At 36.2% G+C, this 17,739-nt stretch overlaps 1 protein-coding gene across 1 annotated transcript; it reads left to right on the top strand.

The window, feature by feature from the left end:
- Positions 1-4,268: 4,268 nt before the first annotated feature.
- id4 (inhibitor of DNA binding 4) lies at positions 4,269-6,917 on the top strand. Its single transcript, XM_060869240.1, has 3 exons — positions 4,269-4,760; positions 5,115-5,181; positions 6,221-6,917. The coding sequence occupies exons 1-2, from the start codon at positions 4,461-4,463 to the stop codon at positions 5,160-5,162; spliced, it is 348 nt and encodes a 115-aa protein (XP_060725223.1). The 5' UTR covers positions 4,269-4,460; the 3' UTR covers positions 5,163-5,181; positions 6,221-6,917.
- The last annotated feature ends 10,822 nt before the right edge of the window (positions 6,918-17,739 follow it).

The following is a 17,739-nucleotide window of genomic DNA, read 5'->3' as shown; positions in this document are numbered from 1 at the left end:
TGATAGGTGTCTATGAATGTCATCACTAATGTATTCATTTAGAAATCTGCTCCCACATATTTCCTTTGAATAAAAATTCACAATTTCTTTCTGTTTAACTGACTGATGCCTGAGGCCCCCTTGGGATGCTTTCAGTACAAATTTCACTAGCAGTAAAACTGTCCATTGCAGGAAGATGGACCCTTATTCTTGTTACTCTGCAATGTTGAAGTGCTGGCTTTGCACTGAAAAATAAATACTAACCTGGGACTTTTGAATTAATTTAGTGTACTTAAGAAAACATGCAGACATTGGCTAAAATAATAAGATGCCTTATAAATAGTTGTGGATACTAACTTGAGAGAAATGTAATTTAATTTAGTTCCTTCTTACTATATCAGTAAATCTTTTCCGCTTCCACTCTTCTCTTCATGGTTTTATTGCTATGTTTAGCTGAAGCATGTTCTAGCTTAAGTGGGCTATTCACAGAGGTACAGCAGCGACCTGGTTCCTTTTTTCACTAATGTGTGCTGGTCCCCTAAGCAGACAATATCTTTTCTTAAAGAATTAGCTTTCAGTGATCCCACCATCTGCCCTGTGCATACCTTTGCACTGGCCCAAGAGTGAGAAAGAGAAGAAAGGGAGTGCGTAAGAGGTAGAGGGAACACAAGAGGAAGAAAGAGAGAGAGAGCTATAAAGAAAAGGAGAGAGCAAGAGAGAGAGAGAGAGAGAGAGAGAGAGAGAGAGAGAGAGAGAGAGAGGGCTTTCCTACATTCTGAAAGGACGGCTCGCTGACAAAAGCTCGCCATCTGCTCTGCGTCTTTCTGGTGAGCGACCCCGGAGTGCTGCATGCTGCCTCTTCCCATCTCTGATCCTATTCCCTGCTACGCTCTATGAGAGGAAGAATGGAGTGGAATGCAGCAGTGACTCTAAGAGAAGGAACTGAAGAGGTTGATGGGGTGCTTGGGTTTTGAAAGTGAGTTTATAGGAATGCAGTTCAATAAAAACAAAGAGAAAAGGACATGCATTTTTAATAATACAATAAGACATGCATAAATACACAAATGAATGTTAAAATCAAGTCACTTTTCATGAAAAAATATTCTACAGTTCTATAGTTCCATCTACTTTAGTTAAAAAAATATTTAAGAACTTCTACTCTGATAAAAAATTAATAACTGTATAAATTATTGGTATAAATCAAAAATTAAATAATTGTTCATATATGTTTGCAACAGCAACAATAAAAGGTATATATAGTCAATTGCATATATTATCTCTAAACATTTATGAGCTTTATAACTGTATAGGTATGATGGCCAGGTGCCCATAAACATTTTGCCATATAGTGTAATGAAGGTCATGCAGTTCAGCAAGTGTACTGAGCTAAAAGGCTCACATGGATCACATTCCATTGTGTAAATATTTAGCAGATTCTGGAGACTTTTCAATGAAATGTGTATGCTTGTGTATGCTTACATGGTCACATTCAGAAAATCCTCTAAATCCTGCTTCACTCCATCTAGGATCTACATACAGAAACTTTTAAACAATGCACTATGCATTCGAGTATGAAGCTAATGTGTAATATATAATATTCATCATCATTTTTTAAGCAGAATGTAGATAAAGGGTGTGGACATATTTTTGTGCCTGTGTGTATGGTAATTCAGGTGACAATACAGGTTTCACTGCAAACAGTGGTGCACCTGTGCAAATGACAGTGAACAGTGTTATTCGGTTATGCAGGATGGTCAATGAGGTTAAAACACCCTGAACAAACTGGTACAATGATGGACTGTTTAGGTGAGTCCAAATTCTACATAGATTTGGTAAGTATTTGGTTCTTAGGTAAGAGGTCATATTGAAAAATCTATTCATTGCTTACATGCTTAAGTCTCATGCTGACTGGATGGATTTAGGAAGTCATAAGAGTTTATAGAACTGAAAGTGGAGTATACACATGCAGGGTAATAAATGACTCAGGCTCGAATGTGTTGAATGTGGATAATGGTAATTATAAACCCAGGCCTCGAGGCAGCGGATATTTTAATGCACAGTTTTACAGGTTAACATTTATTCTCCTTCTCATTAATGGTGGCAGCATCTTTTAATTGTTTATCTGCAGCAGTGATGCAATTGAAATGTGATACGTCCACACTATCTAGAAGTGCTGTCCTCTACAGCATCAAACAGAATGCTTGAAGCTGAATCATCCACTGGATGATTCACTGAGCTCATGATGTTTTGAGTTAGAAAATACATATACACATTTTTTTGTTTCTATTTAACATTTGACCTTTTTTCTTTATAAAAACATTTAGATGACCCTTTATTGAAAATGAGGGATATTTTTGACAAGATTACTTTGATTACTTAGCGTGTCCAGATTAAGAGAGAGAGAGAGAGAGAGAGAGAGAGAGAGAGAGAGAGAGAGATGGGGAGGGTGCATTCCAGGAAAGGTCACCATCAAAGATTCATCCACTCCAGGCTTTTGAAGAGCTGGCTTTGAGTAAGATAGCGAGATAGCAGGTTTTGTCTAGCTTGCTGGACACTAGACACACTCCCACAAGGTCAACATGGAGATTAGGAGCTACTGCAAATTGATAATCTCAAAGTATTTTCTTCAAGAACATACTGCGAAAAGGGCAGAATATTTTACAAAAGTAAAATATTGTGTTATTTTCTGATCCCTGTACAGTCAAAAAACAGAAAACAACTCAATGTGTTGTAATCATGTTTGGGGGGAAATAGACCTTTAAAATTATTTTGTGTTATAGACAGAAACTATAACTTTTATAATCAACTTCTATCCTATAGAATATACATATTCTACTGTATATGTCTAAAATTATTATTATTATTTAATGTACCTTAGTTAATATTTATACCTTGATAGATAAGAATGGCTTTTTGATTGGTTAATGATTACTGATGTAAAAGAGTTCTCTTTCTGAATTTTTCTAACATGGTAATCCTCTGTTGCAGTGTTCTATTGACTTAGATCAATATACTGAGTTAATTAAGCCAAGAATAAAATTGTTCAAATTTAACATTTTAGTTAGAATTGATTTTTACTATACAACTGTAAAGATTTTGCTCTTTTTATACTACTACTAGTACTACTACTACTACTACTACTACTACTACTACTACAATGGTATTAGATATGTATGTGTTTTGTGGTAAAGGAAAACTGTTAGGATTTTTGCACAGTAAGTGGTTTTGTTATGGAATGAGGATACCAGCACTGGAGTAAGCACACAAACCCCCACCTCATGCAGAACATGACTGATAGCGCTATTTGGAAACTCTTTGCACCTGCTATGCTGGAGGCTCTTTTAGAGGCAACCTCCATAAAGCAGGCAGTGGTTAAAAAAAAACTCACATTAGTTACATAAAACTTAAATCTTCATTTGTCTTACTGGGCCATAACATGAAAAGAAGCTAAAATGACATGGAAGGAATGATGAGAAACCTGACTTCCAAAGAAGCAAACAGTTCCCTGGACTTGCAGTATTTGACTAGATGCTAATATGTGTGACTGTGTGTCAATGAGTGACATCACACAGTTGGCACTTGTCCTTCTTCTGTGGGAAGCAAACCAGTTGCCAAAAAGAGGGAAGAATCCATCACAGCAAAGAGTAGTGAAACTCACTGTTTCATTGCTGAGGTTACAGCAGTCAGTCATTTGATTTGTCTTTATCCCCCCTAATGTACAATGATAAACACCTTATGATACTGAAAATAATTATGAAATGAAATGATGAATTAATATATTAATTAAATTCGGGAATCTATCTATCTATCTATCTATCTATCTATCTATCTATCTATCTATCTATCTATCTATCTATCTACATGTATTTATATAGATAATAATTAGTTTGCAGACTTTTGGGTCCTTTTATTGAGTTGCGAATTATACTGAGTTGATTCCTGCAATTAAAATGTAACGTCTGTCCACTTTTTAGCATAAGCAACTGGTCCGTAAACTTAACCATACATAAACACCCACAAGCGCACGCACACACACACACACACACACACACACACACACACACACACACATATTCCTCCCTGTCTAACTCCGTGTGCTAGAGACCCACCGCAGTTTAGAGACCCGCCTTGTTCCAGGTCTCCGTGCTCCATCACTCTCATGGGGAGCGCTGTGATTGAGCGCCTTCTCCTCCAGGAGTGTGTGTGTGTGTGTGTGTGCGCGCGGTCGCGCGCACGGCTTCGGCAGCGCCGCCTCCTTTTTCTCTCCTATAAATGTACAGCGGAGACACATCGGCTCCAGACGGCCCGCGCCTGAGTGAATGGAGCTGGAGAATGGCAGCAGAATAACGACTCCTGTCTCATCTCATGTTCCTGCACTTCTTTGCTATTTCCATACCGATCAGCAAGACGCGAGCTGACGCTTTCCTATTTCTTTTTCTTCTTCTTTTTTATTTTTTGCAATATTTACCTTGAATGAGAAGATGAAGGCTACCATTCTGCCTCGGGCCCAGAGGGACTCGTGCAGCTGCTCTGAACTCTCGGCCGAGCCTGATCTGTGCTGCCTACAGCACGACATGAACGATTGCTACAGTCGTCTAAAGCGCCTGGTGCCCACCATCCCGCAGCACCGGCGCGTGAGCCGCGTGGAGATCCTGCAGCACGTCATCGACTACATCCTGGACCTGCAGCTGGCGCTCGAGCGCACCGAGCACACCGAACACAGCGGGACGTGGCTGCGGAGCTCCATCCGCACCCCGCTCTCCGTCCTCAACACAGAGCAGGTGAGCAGCCTGCGCGCTCTGGCTTTGTCCTAAACCATATTGTTCAGCTGTAGCACTGTGTGATGTGCATCCAGCGTCATGTCCATCCCGTAAAGCTTTTTCATTTACGTCGCCTCACGCAGCACACCGCAGACTGCAAGCGGCCTGTGCGGTTTCTTTCTTTTTCTCTTTTGTCCGTTTTTAACGCATGACACATGTCCATTGTTCGTGCTTTCAACGGAATAAAAAGTAGTTTATTTAGAGCAGCGAGCAAACGCAGGAATTAGGCATCTTGTTTAAATACTGTGGCCTTTCAATGTGAGAGGACAGTGAGACTTCACCTGTTTACCTGTTTACCTATTTACCTGTTTTCAGAGGACACCAGTTGTCAATAAGCAGGAGGACACAATTTTGTGCAGCTAAAATGCAGCATATCGCAGTGGTGAGTATATTTTTTGTAAAAACTGAATATATTTGCACATGTTTTCTCATTAGAGAGAATATGTTGACTTCAGTAACAAGTTGATGATTATGGTAGTATTGTTCACAGTAATACAGTTACTGTGTATTACTGTGCATTACTGGGGGGTGGCATGACAGAAGAAAATGTAAAACATTCCCATAACACGAAGTGAATTAGAGTAGACTTTAGAATAGCCTGTTAAAAGAAAAACAACCAAAATTGTATCTTCAAAATAATATTTCATTTCGTGAGATTTTATGAGATTTATGAGATTTTACTAAGAACTATGAGATTTTACTGAGAGATCATTTTTCAAACTGAGCCGTTAGATTCCTCCTCCAGCAGTTACTCCAACAGTCCAACATACTGTACACTGATGAGAAATTCAGCAGCTATAAACTATATGCTAATTTCAGAAACAAGTTTAAACTTGTGACAGCAAAAGAGTTATGAATAAAGCCTTGTAAGGACAGTTGCAGTAATAACACTAATCTTACATTCAGCTCTAAAAAAAGCCTTGCACAGCAAGAAGGTGCATTGATATTTAATTGTTAATATTGATAGTGTCTATCATTAATGGAATTTAAATTGAAATTTGTATTCGGTGCAACGGTGTGTGTTATATTTATTAGTGGTTGCACTGTAGGATATTTGAGCACTGGTGGCACTCGGCTGCAGCTGTACTTTGTGCAATAACTGTCCCTAGTGTAGCAATCTCACTAACGGAGGGTTAAATCAGTGGCTCGAAGGTGAAGTATCCAGTCTGGTTTGACTGCAGCTGTGTGTGTATATATGTGTGTGTGTATGTGTGTGTGTGTGTGTGTGTGTGTGTGTATGTGTGTGTGTGTGCAAATGTGGACAGAGAGACTAGGAGCTGTGGACTGCGTAGTGCTATGCTTGTTGTCTGAGCCGGTTTGTTTTGGGTTGTTGATCAAGCGTGCTCTATGTTTTGTCGGTGGCGCCAGTCAGTCTGCAACAAGCCGTTCACACACCCCCTCTATTCATTCGCTTCTCACAGGTGTGCAGTGAACCCATCCAAAGCCAAGCCAAGCTTTGGCAGCATATTCAACACACACCAGGCCCAACGTGGGATTGCGAAGCAGTTCTGAAACTAATGGCTTCTAAACCATAATTTATAAACATTTCAGTGTTAACTGTCAGTGATGGCTGAGGCAGCCAGTCTTCTTCTCCGTTCACTATATTATCTGTCAGTGAAGGAAATGCTGAATTTGGATAATGATAAAAATCACTCTCTCTCTCTCTCTCTCTCTCTCTCTCTCTCTCTCTCTCTCTCTCTCTCTCTCTCTCTCTCTCTCTTTTATTTCCTTATTGGTAATTGAACATACCAGGAAAAATCTTGTCTAATTTTTACTAAGAATCTTCATACTGTAAAGCTTTACAGTACATTGAAAATAACATTGAAAGTTAAAATATTGACATCTATTGTTAAAGATAGATGATTTGTTTTAAACAGGGATTTCTCTGCAATTGAATTGTTTAATATTGTAAAGAAAATATACATGTTGACAAATAATCCTGTAAATATAAAAATAGGATGTTCTATAATTGTATGTGTAAGAAAATATCTATATGCTATTGTAATTATAAGATATTTTTATTGAAAAATTTTGTTTTGTAAATATTGTGTTTTCCATAAGTGTAGTGAAAAAATACATGATTGTTCTGCTAATAAAGATCTCACATCTTAAAGCAAATTATGCTTTCTTCTGTCATGATTATGTACATTCACACAGTTACAAATCATTTATATACACACTTCACATTTTACATGTTTTTCAAATGTATTTTTAATATGAATTTTTTTACAAATAAGAATTTGAATGAATAATTGGAATAATGTGTAAATAACTATATTCAATATTTTCAAAAGGAGAGCATACGTATAGTTTTATATGTTCAGTGTACATTTAATTCATTTTCATAGTACAATTTCAAAGCTAACCACGAAATATATAAAGTGACTATTTTTCTTGGTACATTGCAGGATTTCTTTTATTTTATATAGATTTGATTTTGTTGAATTTTGTACACAAAATAAAAATCTTGGCCTCACATTTGTTAGTTAAGACATTTTTAGTTAGTTAATTTGTTAGTTAAGACAAGATACCACTCAGGTTAGATGTGCAGATGAGCTTTTTCACTTTTATTAGAACTGCATTTCAGTGAAATTTAGTTGCCTTTGTTAGTTTGAATTTGTACACATTTATCGTATGGTTATTCTGGTGTGAAACTGGTTAAACAGCACATACAATATTATCAGAATTTATGAGTCATTTTGCCCTCTTTTTTGAAAGATCTGTTGTCAGTGATATTCAGCAGTTTTCTGGAGACATCCTCACCTTACACAAAAACATGAGAGAATGTAATAATAAAATTACTGTTGCAGTTAAGTGTTAAATATTGTTCAGGAAAAAGTGGACCTCTTGATATAAAGCTGCTTGTTACTATGCTTAAAATATATTAAGTATTCCAGTTCTGACTTCCAGAGGCATTTGATTATATGAATGTGTGTTTCATACTTATCAAAATATCATATTTATTTAAATACAAACAGTTTTTACAGAATTACACTATACCAACTTTTCCATTCTCTTCTTTACATATGTTTAACTGGAAATATTGATCTACATATTTGCATTTTGCAGGAATTAACATGATGTATAATAAATAATATGTATCTATAATTTATGCACATACAGAAATAATACAGAATACCCCTAACATAAGGCTATTTATTTTCATCAATTTAGCTCTTGACACTCAATTATTTTATCACTGGAAATGCACCATATGAATTCTTTGCATTAGCTCACTTTGCATTAGCTTCTGGAACTGCATGATTAATGTGTAGTGTTGTATTTAATTCTGTTGTATTGAATGTTGTGAGCTGTGTGGGTGTGCTCTCAACTGTGCCCTCTCTCGCTCTCAACTGTGCCCTCTATTGGAATGATCTGTTCAGGATCTGAAGGTTAAGAAAGTTGGATTGTGTCACTCTGTTCTGCTTCTGAAACATAAACATATTATTGAACTATAGTACAATAAATACACCATTAACATTATCACAATTAAACAGCCATGGTAATACACAGTGATCACAGAATCTTTGATTTGAATAATTTCAGATTTCCACACGAGCTGAAAAAACTCACTAAATTAAAACTGATCACTAAAAATTAAACAGGTATGATACAACACCTTCTAGTCACTGACAAAACTTTATTTTAGTGACACCATGCTTAATCACTGGGTTTGTTCATCTTATCAATGAGGACTAAACAGATTTCATAGACGATGTTTAGATATCTGTTATCTAATTTATGCTAAAGAATATCTAACATGTATCTTGTATCTTGACACCACAGACATGATCAGTCATGCATAAAATACACAATTCTCTGTTATAAAGACTACTAATAATAATCTAAATCACAACTACTTCTATTTCTATGCTTATTCTGTCTCCCAAAGTCACTGCTGCAATTTATTTTTTGTTTTTATGACAGATGACTGATCAGGCAAGATAAGGTATTGTAAAATGGTGTATTATTTAATGAAATTGTGTATGTATAGGACCCTTTGTAAACCTGTCTCTTTGTTTGAGGCTGGCACACCTGACTGCATCTGTCTGGATCTCTCTGGTGGCGTTCTGTCTGGTTGTGTATACTGAAGAGGGGGATCGTGGGAAATGATCACATCCTGTAAGATAAGAACAGGCTTCGGAGCCTTGCTGGTCAATTGCCACACAGCAGCCGTCACACCGAGATCAACAGCTTGGAAATGTTTTCAGCGTACGTTGTTTTTAGCAAACAGGCCAGGTTTGCTGTTGTAAAGTCGATGATTGTTTGAACAGGTGTGTGAATGTGTGTTTGTGTGCATGCATGTGTGTATACTGCAAATATAACAGAAAGGATGATCCCGACACTTTACTGAAATATGAAAATGGTTATGATATTTTCTTGGTTGCCTGACAGACTATTTCCATTGAACTTTACAATATACGTGTGCTGTTTTTTGCACCATATTTATTCATTCCTAAATTTTCTGTAACCACATGATCAAAATATAGTAGTGTAAATGCAAAAGGAACAAAGAGGATGTAAACAAAAAGAAAATACAAGGGCATAGCAACAGAATATTTAACACTATAGTCAAAATGATTTAGACAGTTTGCTCTCATTTAGATTCAATTACACAAGCCAGTCCTGCACATGCCTTTACCTTGTCAGCTATGCACTTTAAAGCAGAGGAGATATTTTTTCTCTTTAATCACTTCCACCCCCGACAGAGGAATGGTTAGGGTGGATGGTGGAGAGAAGGACCAAAATATGCAGGGTCTTGGACACTACCTGATTACAGGCTAATAGCCCCAGAGTGATTGAACACCTCAGGCTTCTGGATAATTGGTTCTATTTAAAGCACCTATTAGTGTACAATGTCTGCTACAGGCACTCTCATAAACAAAAGCAAGAGCTCTGAAGCTAGCAAATATCACAGGTATTCGATTGATGTATATAAAATTAGGTGAAATTTAGAAATGTGACTGTTTCTAAAAAAATAAATAAATAAAGTAATTTTTTAAGACTAAAAGTGACTTGTAAATTGTTTAATAATAATAAAAGAACAATAATAATAATAATAATAATGACAATAATAACAATAATAATAATAACAACAATAATAATAACAATAATAATAATTGTTATTGTTATTATTGTTATTATTGTTATTATTGTTATTGTTATTATTATTATTATTATTATTATTATTATTATTATTATTATTATTATTATTATTATATGGAGATAGTCTGTATTTCACCCCCACAGCTCCTGACCAGTGTCACAGAGGATCCAGAACCACTACACATGAAGGGCATCATAAACACGCATTCTGAATGTGGAGATGTGTTTGATTGTGTGTCAAATCAAAACATGTAATTTGTGAAGGTATATGCATAAATTACAAATTTGAACAAATACAGACACTACACAGAAAATAAGCTCAAGCATAATCTGTCGTTTTAAATAAAATCATTATTTCATTTGAATTTCGTGTAGATTCCTGCAAGGAAAAAAGGAGAACGATTCAGTCCATAGTTTTTTTGTTTTTTTTTATTTAACCTGGTCCACATGCTCCTCTGTTTGAGGTCTTTTTCTTATAAAGCCTGCAGGTTTAGTTCTGAATCCAAATGTGATGAGTTTCACATAGTTGCCTCTTTTCCAGATTTAGCATAAAACCACAACAAATCTGAAAATAAAAGGTTTAGGTGACTAATGTACACTCTTAAATATAGAGGTAACATAACCATAATTTAGAGATAGAACCAAAATTATTATTATTTTTTTTAAGTGAAGTGATTGCTTGTTCTTTAACCAATTTTTGTTGGTGCCACACAGTAAAAATATATTTGCCATCATAAATCTTATATGGAATATGCTGATAGTGTAAAATGACTGAAATGTCAAAAATATCATAGCTTTCAAGAACTAAAAAGAAAGATTTTTTTTTAAGAGTTTAAGAGTATAGATTTTACAGGAGATGAGAGACAATTAATATCAACAGTAGTCTTGAGGAAGTGTACATTATGTAAAGAATAAAAACTTTCTAAATTTCTATAATGCATGTGCAAGTATTAAGACCCATAATCAGCTAATTTAAAAGTCTCATTTACCGCATTGTGAGTGTGTAAAATATCCTCTTTATCTAGATTAGTTTGAGTCTGTGATATAAACAAATGCAAAAAGGAAATGAAAGAACATCACAAAAGAGAAAAAAATAAAAGAGAGGAAAGATGTTGAACAAAAGAGGGGAACATGGAGGAATGGGATACATGCAGTCTGTGCCAGCTCCAGGGGGATGAATTACAGAAATGAGCTCTACATCCCATGCCAGGCTTTTCTCTCACATCCAAAATGCCTCTCCTCCACCCCCTCTCAATTCATCCATCCATCCCCAGAGAACACCCCATTCCCAGTGATTAGAGAAGAGAGCAAGGGTTCTGGCTCTGTTGCAGCTGGGATGGGATGCCAGCCATGGAGGACAAACATGACCCCAAGCTTCCATGATCACACAGGCAATATGTCACGGTAAATGCCAGAGCAATGTGGCAGAACTAAAGCTACAGGTCTTTTGGCATGGTGCCTATGGGATGGGTTCATCGTAAACATGAGTATGGAACATCTCTTTTCTCCATAGTAATTTTTTACATCATTGCAATGAAAAACAGCTTAGTATAAAGCTAAATAATAACTTAACTGTTTTAATCCTAGAACAGCTGCTGTGAGAAAGATGAATATATTGCTGATATGCAATTCTGAAATTAGATCAGAAATTATATTCTCAGTGAATGCAGAGATTGCCTGTGGGGATTGCTGTCAGGCAAATGCCATTTTGCAGCCTGGGATGATACATGAGCTCCCTTGTTTATGTATTGTGAATATTGAGTTAGGAAACAGATCTTTCTTAATAAACAAATCCACCTCTTTAGATTTTCCTTTGCAAACATGGTGACAATACAGGTAAATGTTTATGGCATTTAGAGTTGTATCACTTTCATATTAGACTGTTATTAAACATGTCTGAGTATGCCTTTCCATCTATCTATCTATCTATCTATCTATCTATCTATCTATCTATCTATCTATCTATCTATCTATCTATCTATCTATCTCTCTCTCTCTCTCTCTCTCTCTCTCTCTCTCTATCTATATATATATCTATATATCTATATATATATATATATATATATATATATATATATATATATATATATATTCATCATGTAAGCATTATAAACTATTCTTTTTTGAAGATTAAGAAGATCTTGGGATAAGCCCACCCCCCCAGATTATTGTGCACCTATGGTTTAAAAGCAATACCTGTCACCTTTTAATATGTAGATCAGACTGATTAATTTGCTGTCTAATTCCCATGTTAATATGTTCCTGTTGAGGAGCTGCTTTTTCAGTCACTCAGGGATTAATGACCAGATGGTCACCTTCTGAGAGTATGACTTTTTGTGTGTTGCCATGATATGGCCAGCAGCAAAAGCAATAACATCCCACTGTCTGTTTACCACTGACTCCCTTGGCCTATCAAGACCTCCAGTCTGCTCCTCATTTTAGCACCATTAAAGAGAGTTACTTTACACAATGAGCGGAATAAACCAGAGAGCTGCTCACGAACAGTTATTAATGAGAAATATTTACTTTAGTTGGAAAAACAACAATAAGTGAAAATCTGTCCACATTATTTTTCTTTCAGAAAAGAATCTGATTTGTGCCATTGTATATATGCAAAGTTATGTAAAAATCAACCAACAAACTAAAAACACATAAAACACATAAAGAGTATATAACTATTAATTATGTACAGAAATTAATTGATGTAATAGATAATTTAATTTTAATTAAATAGTTTAATAGTTTTAAGTTTAATTCTATCTATATCCATTTAACATCATTGCCAGTTTGACTGATGAAGTTCCAGAGTATGAGGTTTGTTTATGTGACTGTCCCTCTGCATGAATTGTTTGTTCTGATTTCTGAGTGATGAAACATAGCTAAAGGCATGCAACACTCCTTCATGTTTTTTGGATTAAGAAATTATGTTTTTTTCTGTCTACAAAGATTTATAGCATGACAGAAGCATTGTGACATCAAACTTCACAACTCTACTGATCCAAAGTCCACAGATCCACAGACAATGCTGGACTAGTTTATAATCAAAAATTGGCTTTTTGATTCAAAGATGTTTGCTCTTGAAGCAAGTATATCCATCCCATTGCTTATTTAGTATAACAGTGTTTTCCCTATGATTCTTCTGGTGCCAACAGGGTAAACAGATAGTCGGCTGGGTGGCTTGGGGTGTAATCCTCTCTTTATTTGAGCAGGTAAAGAGGTTGCGGAGGTGCCAGCTGTTCTGTTCTTTCTCACACAAAAACGGCAGTGGGTGGCTTGGCACTGTGGCATGGCGACAGTTTCTATGGCAGACGTGTGATATTTGTGGACCATATCTCAAAAGCGGGAGAACTGTAGCAATCTCCACCACTTAGACTAACCCAATTGCTCTCTCTCTCTCTCTCTCTCCCCCCCCCCCTCTCTCTCTCTGTCTCTGTCTCCACTTTTGTCCTTCTCTTTCAATTTCTATCTTTCATTGTTTCCCTTTTTCTCTATTAATCTCTTAATCTCTATCACAGTCTTTCTCTATTTCTTTCTCTTTCTATCCCTCCATCACCCTTAGCGTGTTTGGGTAGAGGAAATGAAAGGTCCCTGGAGCTGGTGGCAGCTATAATGAGAAATGAGACTCACTCCTCCAATTTCTCACTGTGCTGCTTAATGGCCTCATACTGTAGCTAAAGCAAACGGTGAGCTCTGAGACCAGACATAACCTTGTTCACAGTGCATAATATATATATATATATATATATATATATATATATATATATATATATATATATATATATATATAGAGAGAGAGAGAGAGAGAGAGAGAGAGAGAGAGAGACAGAGAGAGAGAGAGAGAGAGAGAGATTGTAAAAGGTTGTAAAATAAGAGTTAGTAAATTTTAGTAAAAAGTGATGCATCAGGTCTTTAGTAAAAAGTGAACATCACAGGATATATGTGTTTGTGTAAAGTTATATAAACAGGGTAGATCCAAGCATAGTTTGAGATGAGTGAGAATTAGCTTTGAGGTGAAGGGTGCTGTGGCTAGACATAAACACAACTGCTGTCCCGTGTCTGTCTGAACAAAGCAAATTCACTTGGGTGTCAGCAGTGCCAGGGTGTGTGTGTGTCTGTCCACATGCGTTAGCATATAAGTGATATTCATTCTAACAATAAAATTAAGGTCAAATGAATTATGGCAATTATGTAGATTGCATCTGAAGCATTACAGCTGCAATGCTAGTGATGTCAATTATTGAAAAACACTGCAATGCATACCATAGATTTTTCTTGAGAGAGAGTGAGAGTAAGAGAGAGAGAGATTTGAATAATTGACCAAAGTACTCTGTGCAATTTGCTAATTACCAGGGGAACCTAACTGGGTCTCCTTGTGGATTTGTCTGTGGCATCCCCCACCACATGGATCAGCTGTGTAGCTGTAGTTTATTAGAAAGGTGTAGTCAGTGCTAATTTATGCTGATTCATCTGACAGAGACACAGGGGGTTCTGGCCTAGTAGTATCATCTGTTTAAAGCAAGAAAAGGCTTTTCTGGATGCAGTTTTTATTTAGCACACACACACACACACACACACACACACACACACACACACACACACACACACACACACACACACACAAATATATATATGTGTGTGTGTGTGTGTGTGTGTGTGTGTGTGTGTGTGTGTGTGTGTGTGTGTGTGTGTGTGTGCTAAATAAAAACTGCATCCAGAAATTTTCTGGATGCAGTTTAAAAAATAAAAATAAAATTTTACTAAATAAAAACTGCATCTATGTACTGCATATGTACTAAAAACATATACATATATATATATATATATATATATATATATATGTGTGTGTGTGTGTGTGTGTGTGAGTGTGTGTGTGTATGTGTGTATGTGTGTGTACTAAATAAAAAACATCCAGAAAACAGCCTTTTCTTGCTTTAAAATATATATATATATATATTTGTGTTTGTGTTTGTGTGTGTGTGAAACACAACATATACAGTAAAACCATGAAGATTGCATACAAAACAAGCTATTAAAAAGTGATAACCAAAATTATAAAACAGCACACTGCAGAAGGAGCACCTAATATTTTCCTCTGCCTGCATGACATCCACACGCCCACTCATGTGCATACTCACCAGTCCAATAATCTTTTTTATTTATTTATTTCAATGTGCAGATATTTATTAATATATTTTCACTTGCACTCTAGTTAGATTAGGTCTAATATGGCCCCTTCAGTAACCCTGGGCTTTATTTGCACCATGTAAATCTCATCAGCCATTCAGGGCCATTCCTAATATGCTTAGACAGCTGAGAGTCATGTATTATTCATGAGCTTAGAAAATTCTTCATATAACCAGATCCCTATTCTGGATGAGGTAATATGTGATGTGGCGACATCCAGGGATCATCTATATTCTGAAAATAATGAGGTGGCATGTATACTTTGCAAAATGTAATCCATTGTGATTACAGAAACATCAAACCTTCCCAATTCCATGTATTATTCAATAGATTTGAGGGTGTTTCATTGCTAATACTAAATTACTATCGTAGACTATGTAGCCAAATGTCTTATTCCAGCTTTTCTCATTACTCATCTATTGTTTATATGGTAAGTGTGATAGGACAAAATACGGGCAGTGGACTGTACTTGATGATGAATGATTCACAACTGCAGCAATAGGCCTGTTATTTTTACCCATTTGATTGCAGAGTACTAATTATAAATTGTCTTTATGAAACATGTTTAATGTTATGTTGCATGTAATTAATGTAAGACGTTCTACAATTACCAATCATCACCTACTATTCATGAAATGTAAATAAAATAGTAAAGAAACCATTTTGTTGTTGGGTTGTTCTTTAAAAGGAATATATTGTGTGAGGTTTTTTTTAAAGAAATTATAAAATAAACTGAGTGAGGTTATTACAAAAATTTTAGTCTGTCTGCTTGGCTACTGTTATGAGTCACTCTGCCCAGAAGAGTGGATGTTTCTTAGTGTGGTTTTTTTTGTGATCTTTGGCTTGCTGATGCCCTAGAGGAAGAAGAGGTTGTCAGGCATATTCATGAAAAGAGTGGTGAGGAAGAGGAAGTGGATGCTGGTCAGAGACGAGTCTTCACTGATGAGTGGAATGCATTGGTCTCAGATGGCACGCTAATTGTTTGATTATACAGGTCTCCTCATTAATGAAGCTCCTCTCCTGCGTTTGGGAACATGGCACGCCACCGAATTACCCGCACGACTCTCATGCTGGGAAAGCTGATCACTCATTAGTGGTGACTGAGCGACATAAACAAGCCAAGAATACAGTAACTACACAAACACATGCACACACATACACGCTCAAATTGCTTTCTTCATTGAACGCATCTATTGTACTGTGTGTAACTCTTTTGTGTTGCTACATTTTCATTTCAATTTGACTCTTTTATATTGAAATTGGCATAAACATATTTGATGACACATGCGGGCACGTAGACTAAGTATTCCCAAATTTTATTCATACACCCCCCACCCCTCACCCATACATACACAAATTCATTCTGTAATATGGCTGTCAGTTCATCAACACACAACATTTTTCATTATTAAGAATACATCTCCCCAAAATTATTATAAGTGGGTCTGATGCCTTGGAAGCTTGATATTGTCTTGATTTTGTATGCTGACTTCTTTGTGATGCAGAAGCAGAGTAGACTCAGTCTCTGCCAGTGAGTGGAGAAGAAAACACAAGCAGCCTGGGGAGTAAGAAAGACAAAGAGCAAGAGAGGAGTGTCAGGGGAAAGAGAACGAGGAAGAGATAGGGAGAGTGAGAAAGAGATAATAACAGGACATGACTGTTGCAATGAGACAAAAGTTAATGAGGGCTGAAGACTGCGGCAGCAGCCGTCTATTCTTTGTGTGGCACACGCCACTCCCTTTGAGCATCCTGGCCCTTTATTAACGCCATAATACAGTGGGGGGCTTCAAGTGTTCAGCTGCAGAGAGAGAGAGAGAGAGAGAGAGAGAGAGAGAGAGAGAGAGAGAGAATTGTAATTTGACAAACCAGAAAGATCAACCCAAAAACAAAGACCATTGGCAGCTGTGCAGTTCCAGTTAGCACACTGTACTTTGACTAACTACTGAATATTCTGATGCCACATTCCTAGCAGCTCATACACACACTGTTGTGGTGCTTTTGAGCTCACTGCCTTTTTTTTTATTTTTTCATTTCTCTTTAGCTCATGCTCTATGTATGGCACAAAAGCTCATCTCATCACTTCTGATCCATTATGGCTATTTTTAAGAACCTAAACTACTATATATTATTCAGTAACTATGTTAAAATGAACATTAAGGATTTTATCTTATATTATTATAAGATATTGGATTGCCAGTGGTTTACATCTTAATCCAAGATCAGCTCAGGTCCAATAATAATAATAATAGCATTTAATTCTCTCTCTCTCTCTCTCTCTCTCTCTCTCTCTATATATATATATATATATATATATATATATATATATATATATATATATATATATATATATATATATATATATATATTCTAAAACAAAGGGTAAAATAGATTTGTACAGGCAGATAAGAGAGACTTATATTCAATAATTTGCTCCTTATATGATTCCCTTAATGGAGTAATTGACATCAACAAGGCTCAGATGAAGAGCTATATAAACTCAGTTGAATCACAGCAGTCATTTTCCTTTAACTATTTACAGAGGCTTCTCTAGTGAAGCATTATTTGGCAAAACAAACCAGTGAGGACACTTTGCTTAGTATACTGTTTATAACTTAGTCTTTATTTGGATGAACTGTGCATTAGTTCCAGG

Source organism: Tachysurus vachellii, chromosome 5, assembly GCF_030014155.1.
Source record: "Tachysurus vachellii isolate PV-2020 chromosome 5, HZAU_Pvac_v1, whole genome shotgun sequence".
NCBI lineage: Eukaryota > Metazoa > Chordata > Actinopteri > Siluriformes > Bagridae > Tachysurus > Tachysurus vachellii.
Note: the sequence above shows the minus strand (reverse complement) of the source record. Positions and strands in the feature narration are given on the sequence as shown.

What these genes read in the sequence shown, in the direction of transcription:
- id4 (XM_060869240.1), top strand. Translation starts at nt 4,461, where the DNA reads ATGAAGGCTACCATTCTGCCTCGGGCCCAGAGGGACTCGTGCAGCTGC. An exon ending in CCGTCCTCAACACAGAGCAG is followed by an intron (nt 4,761 to 5,114) that starts GTGAGCAGCCTG and finishes ACCTGTTTTCAG; the next exon opens with AGGACACCAGTTGTCAATAA.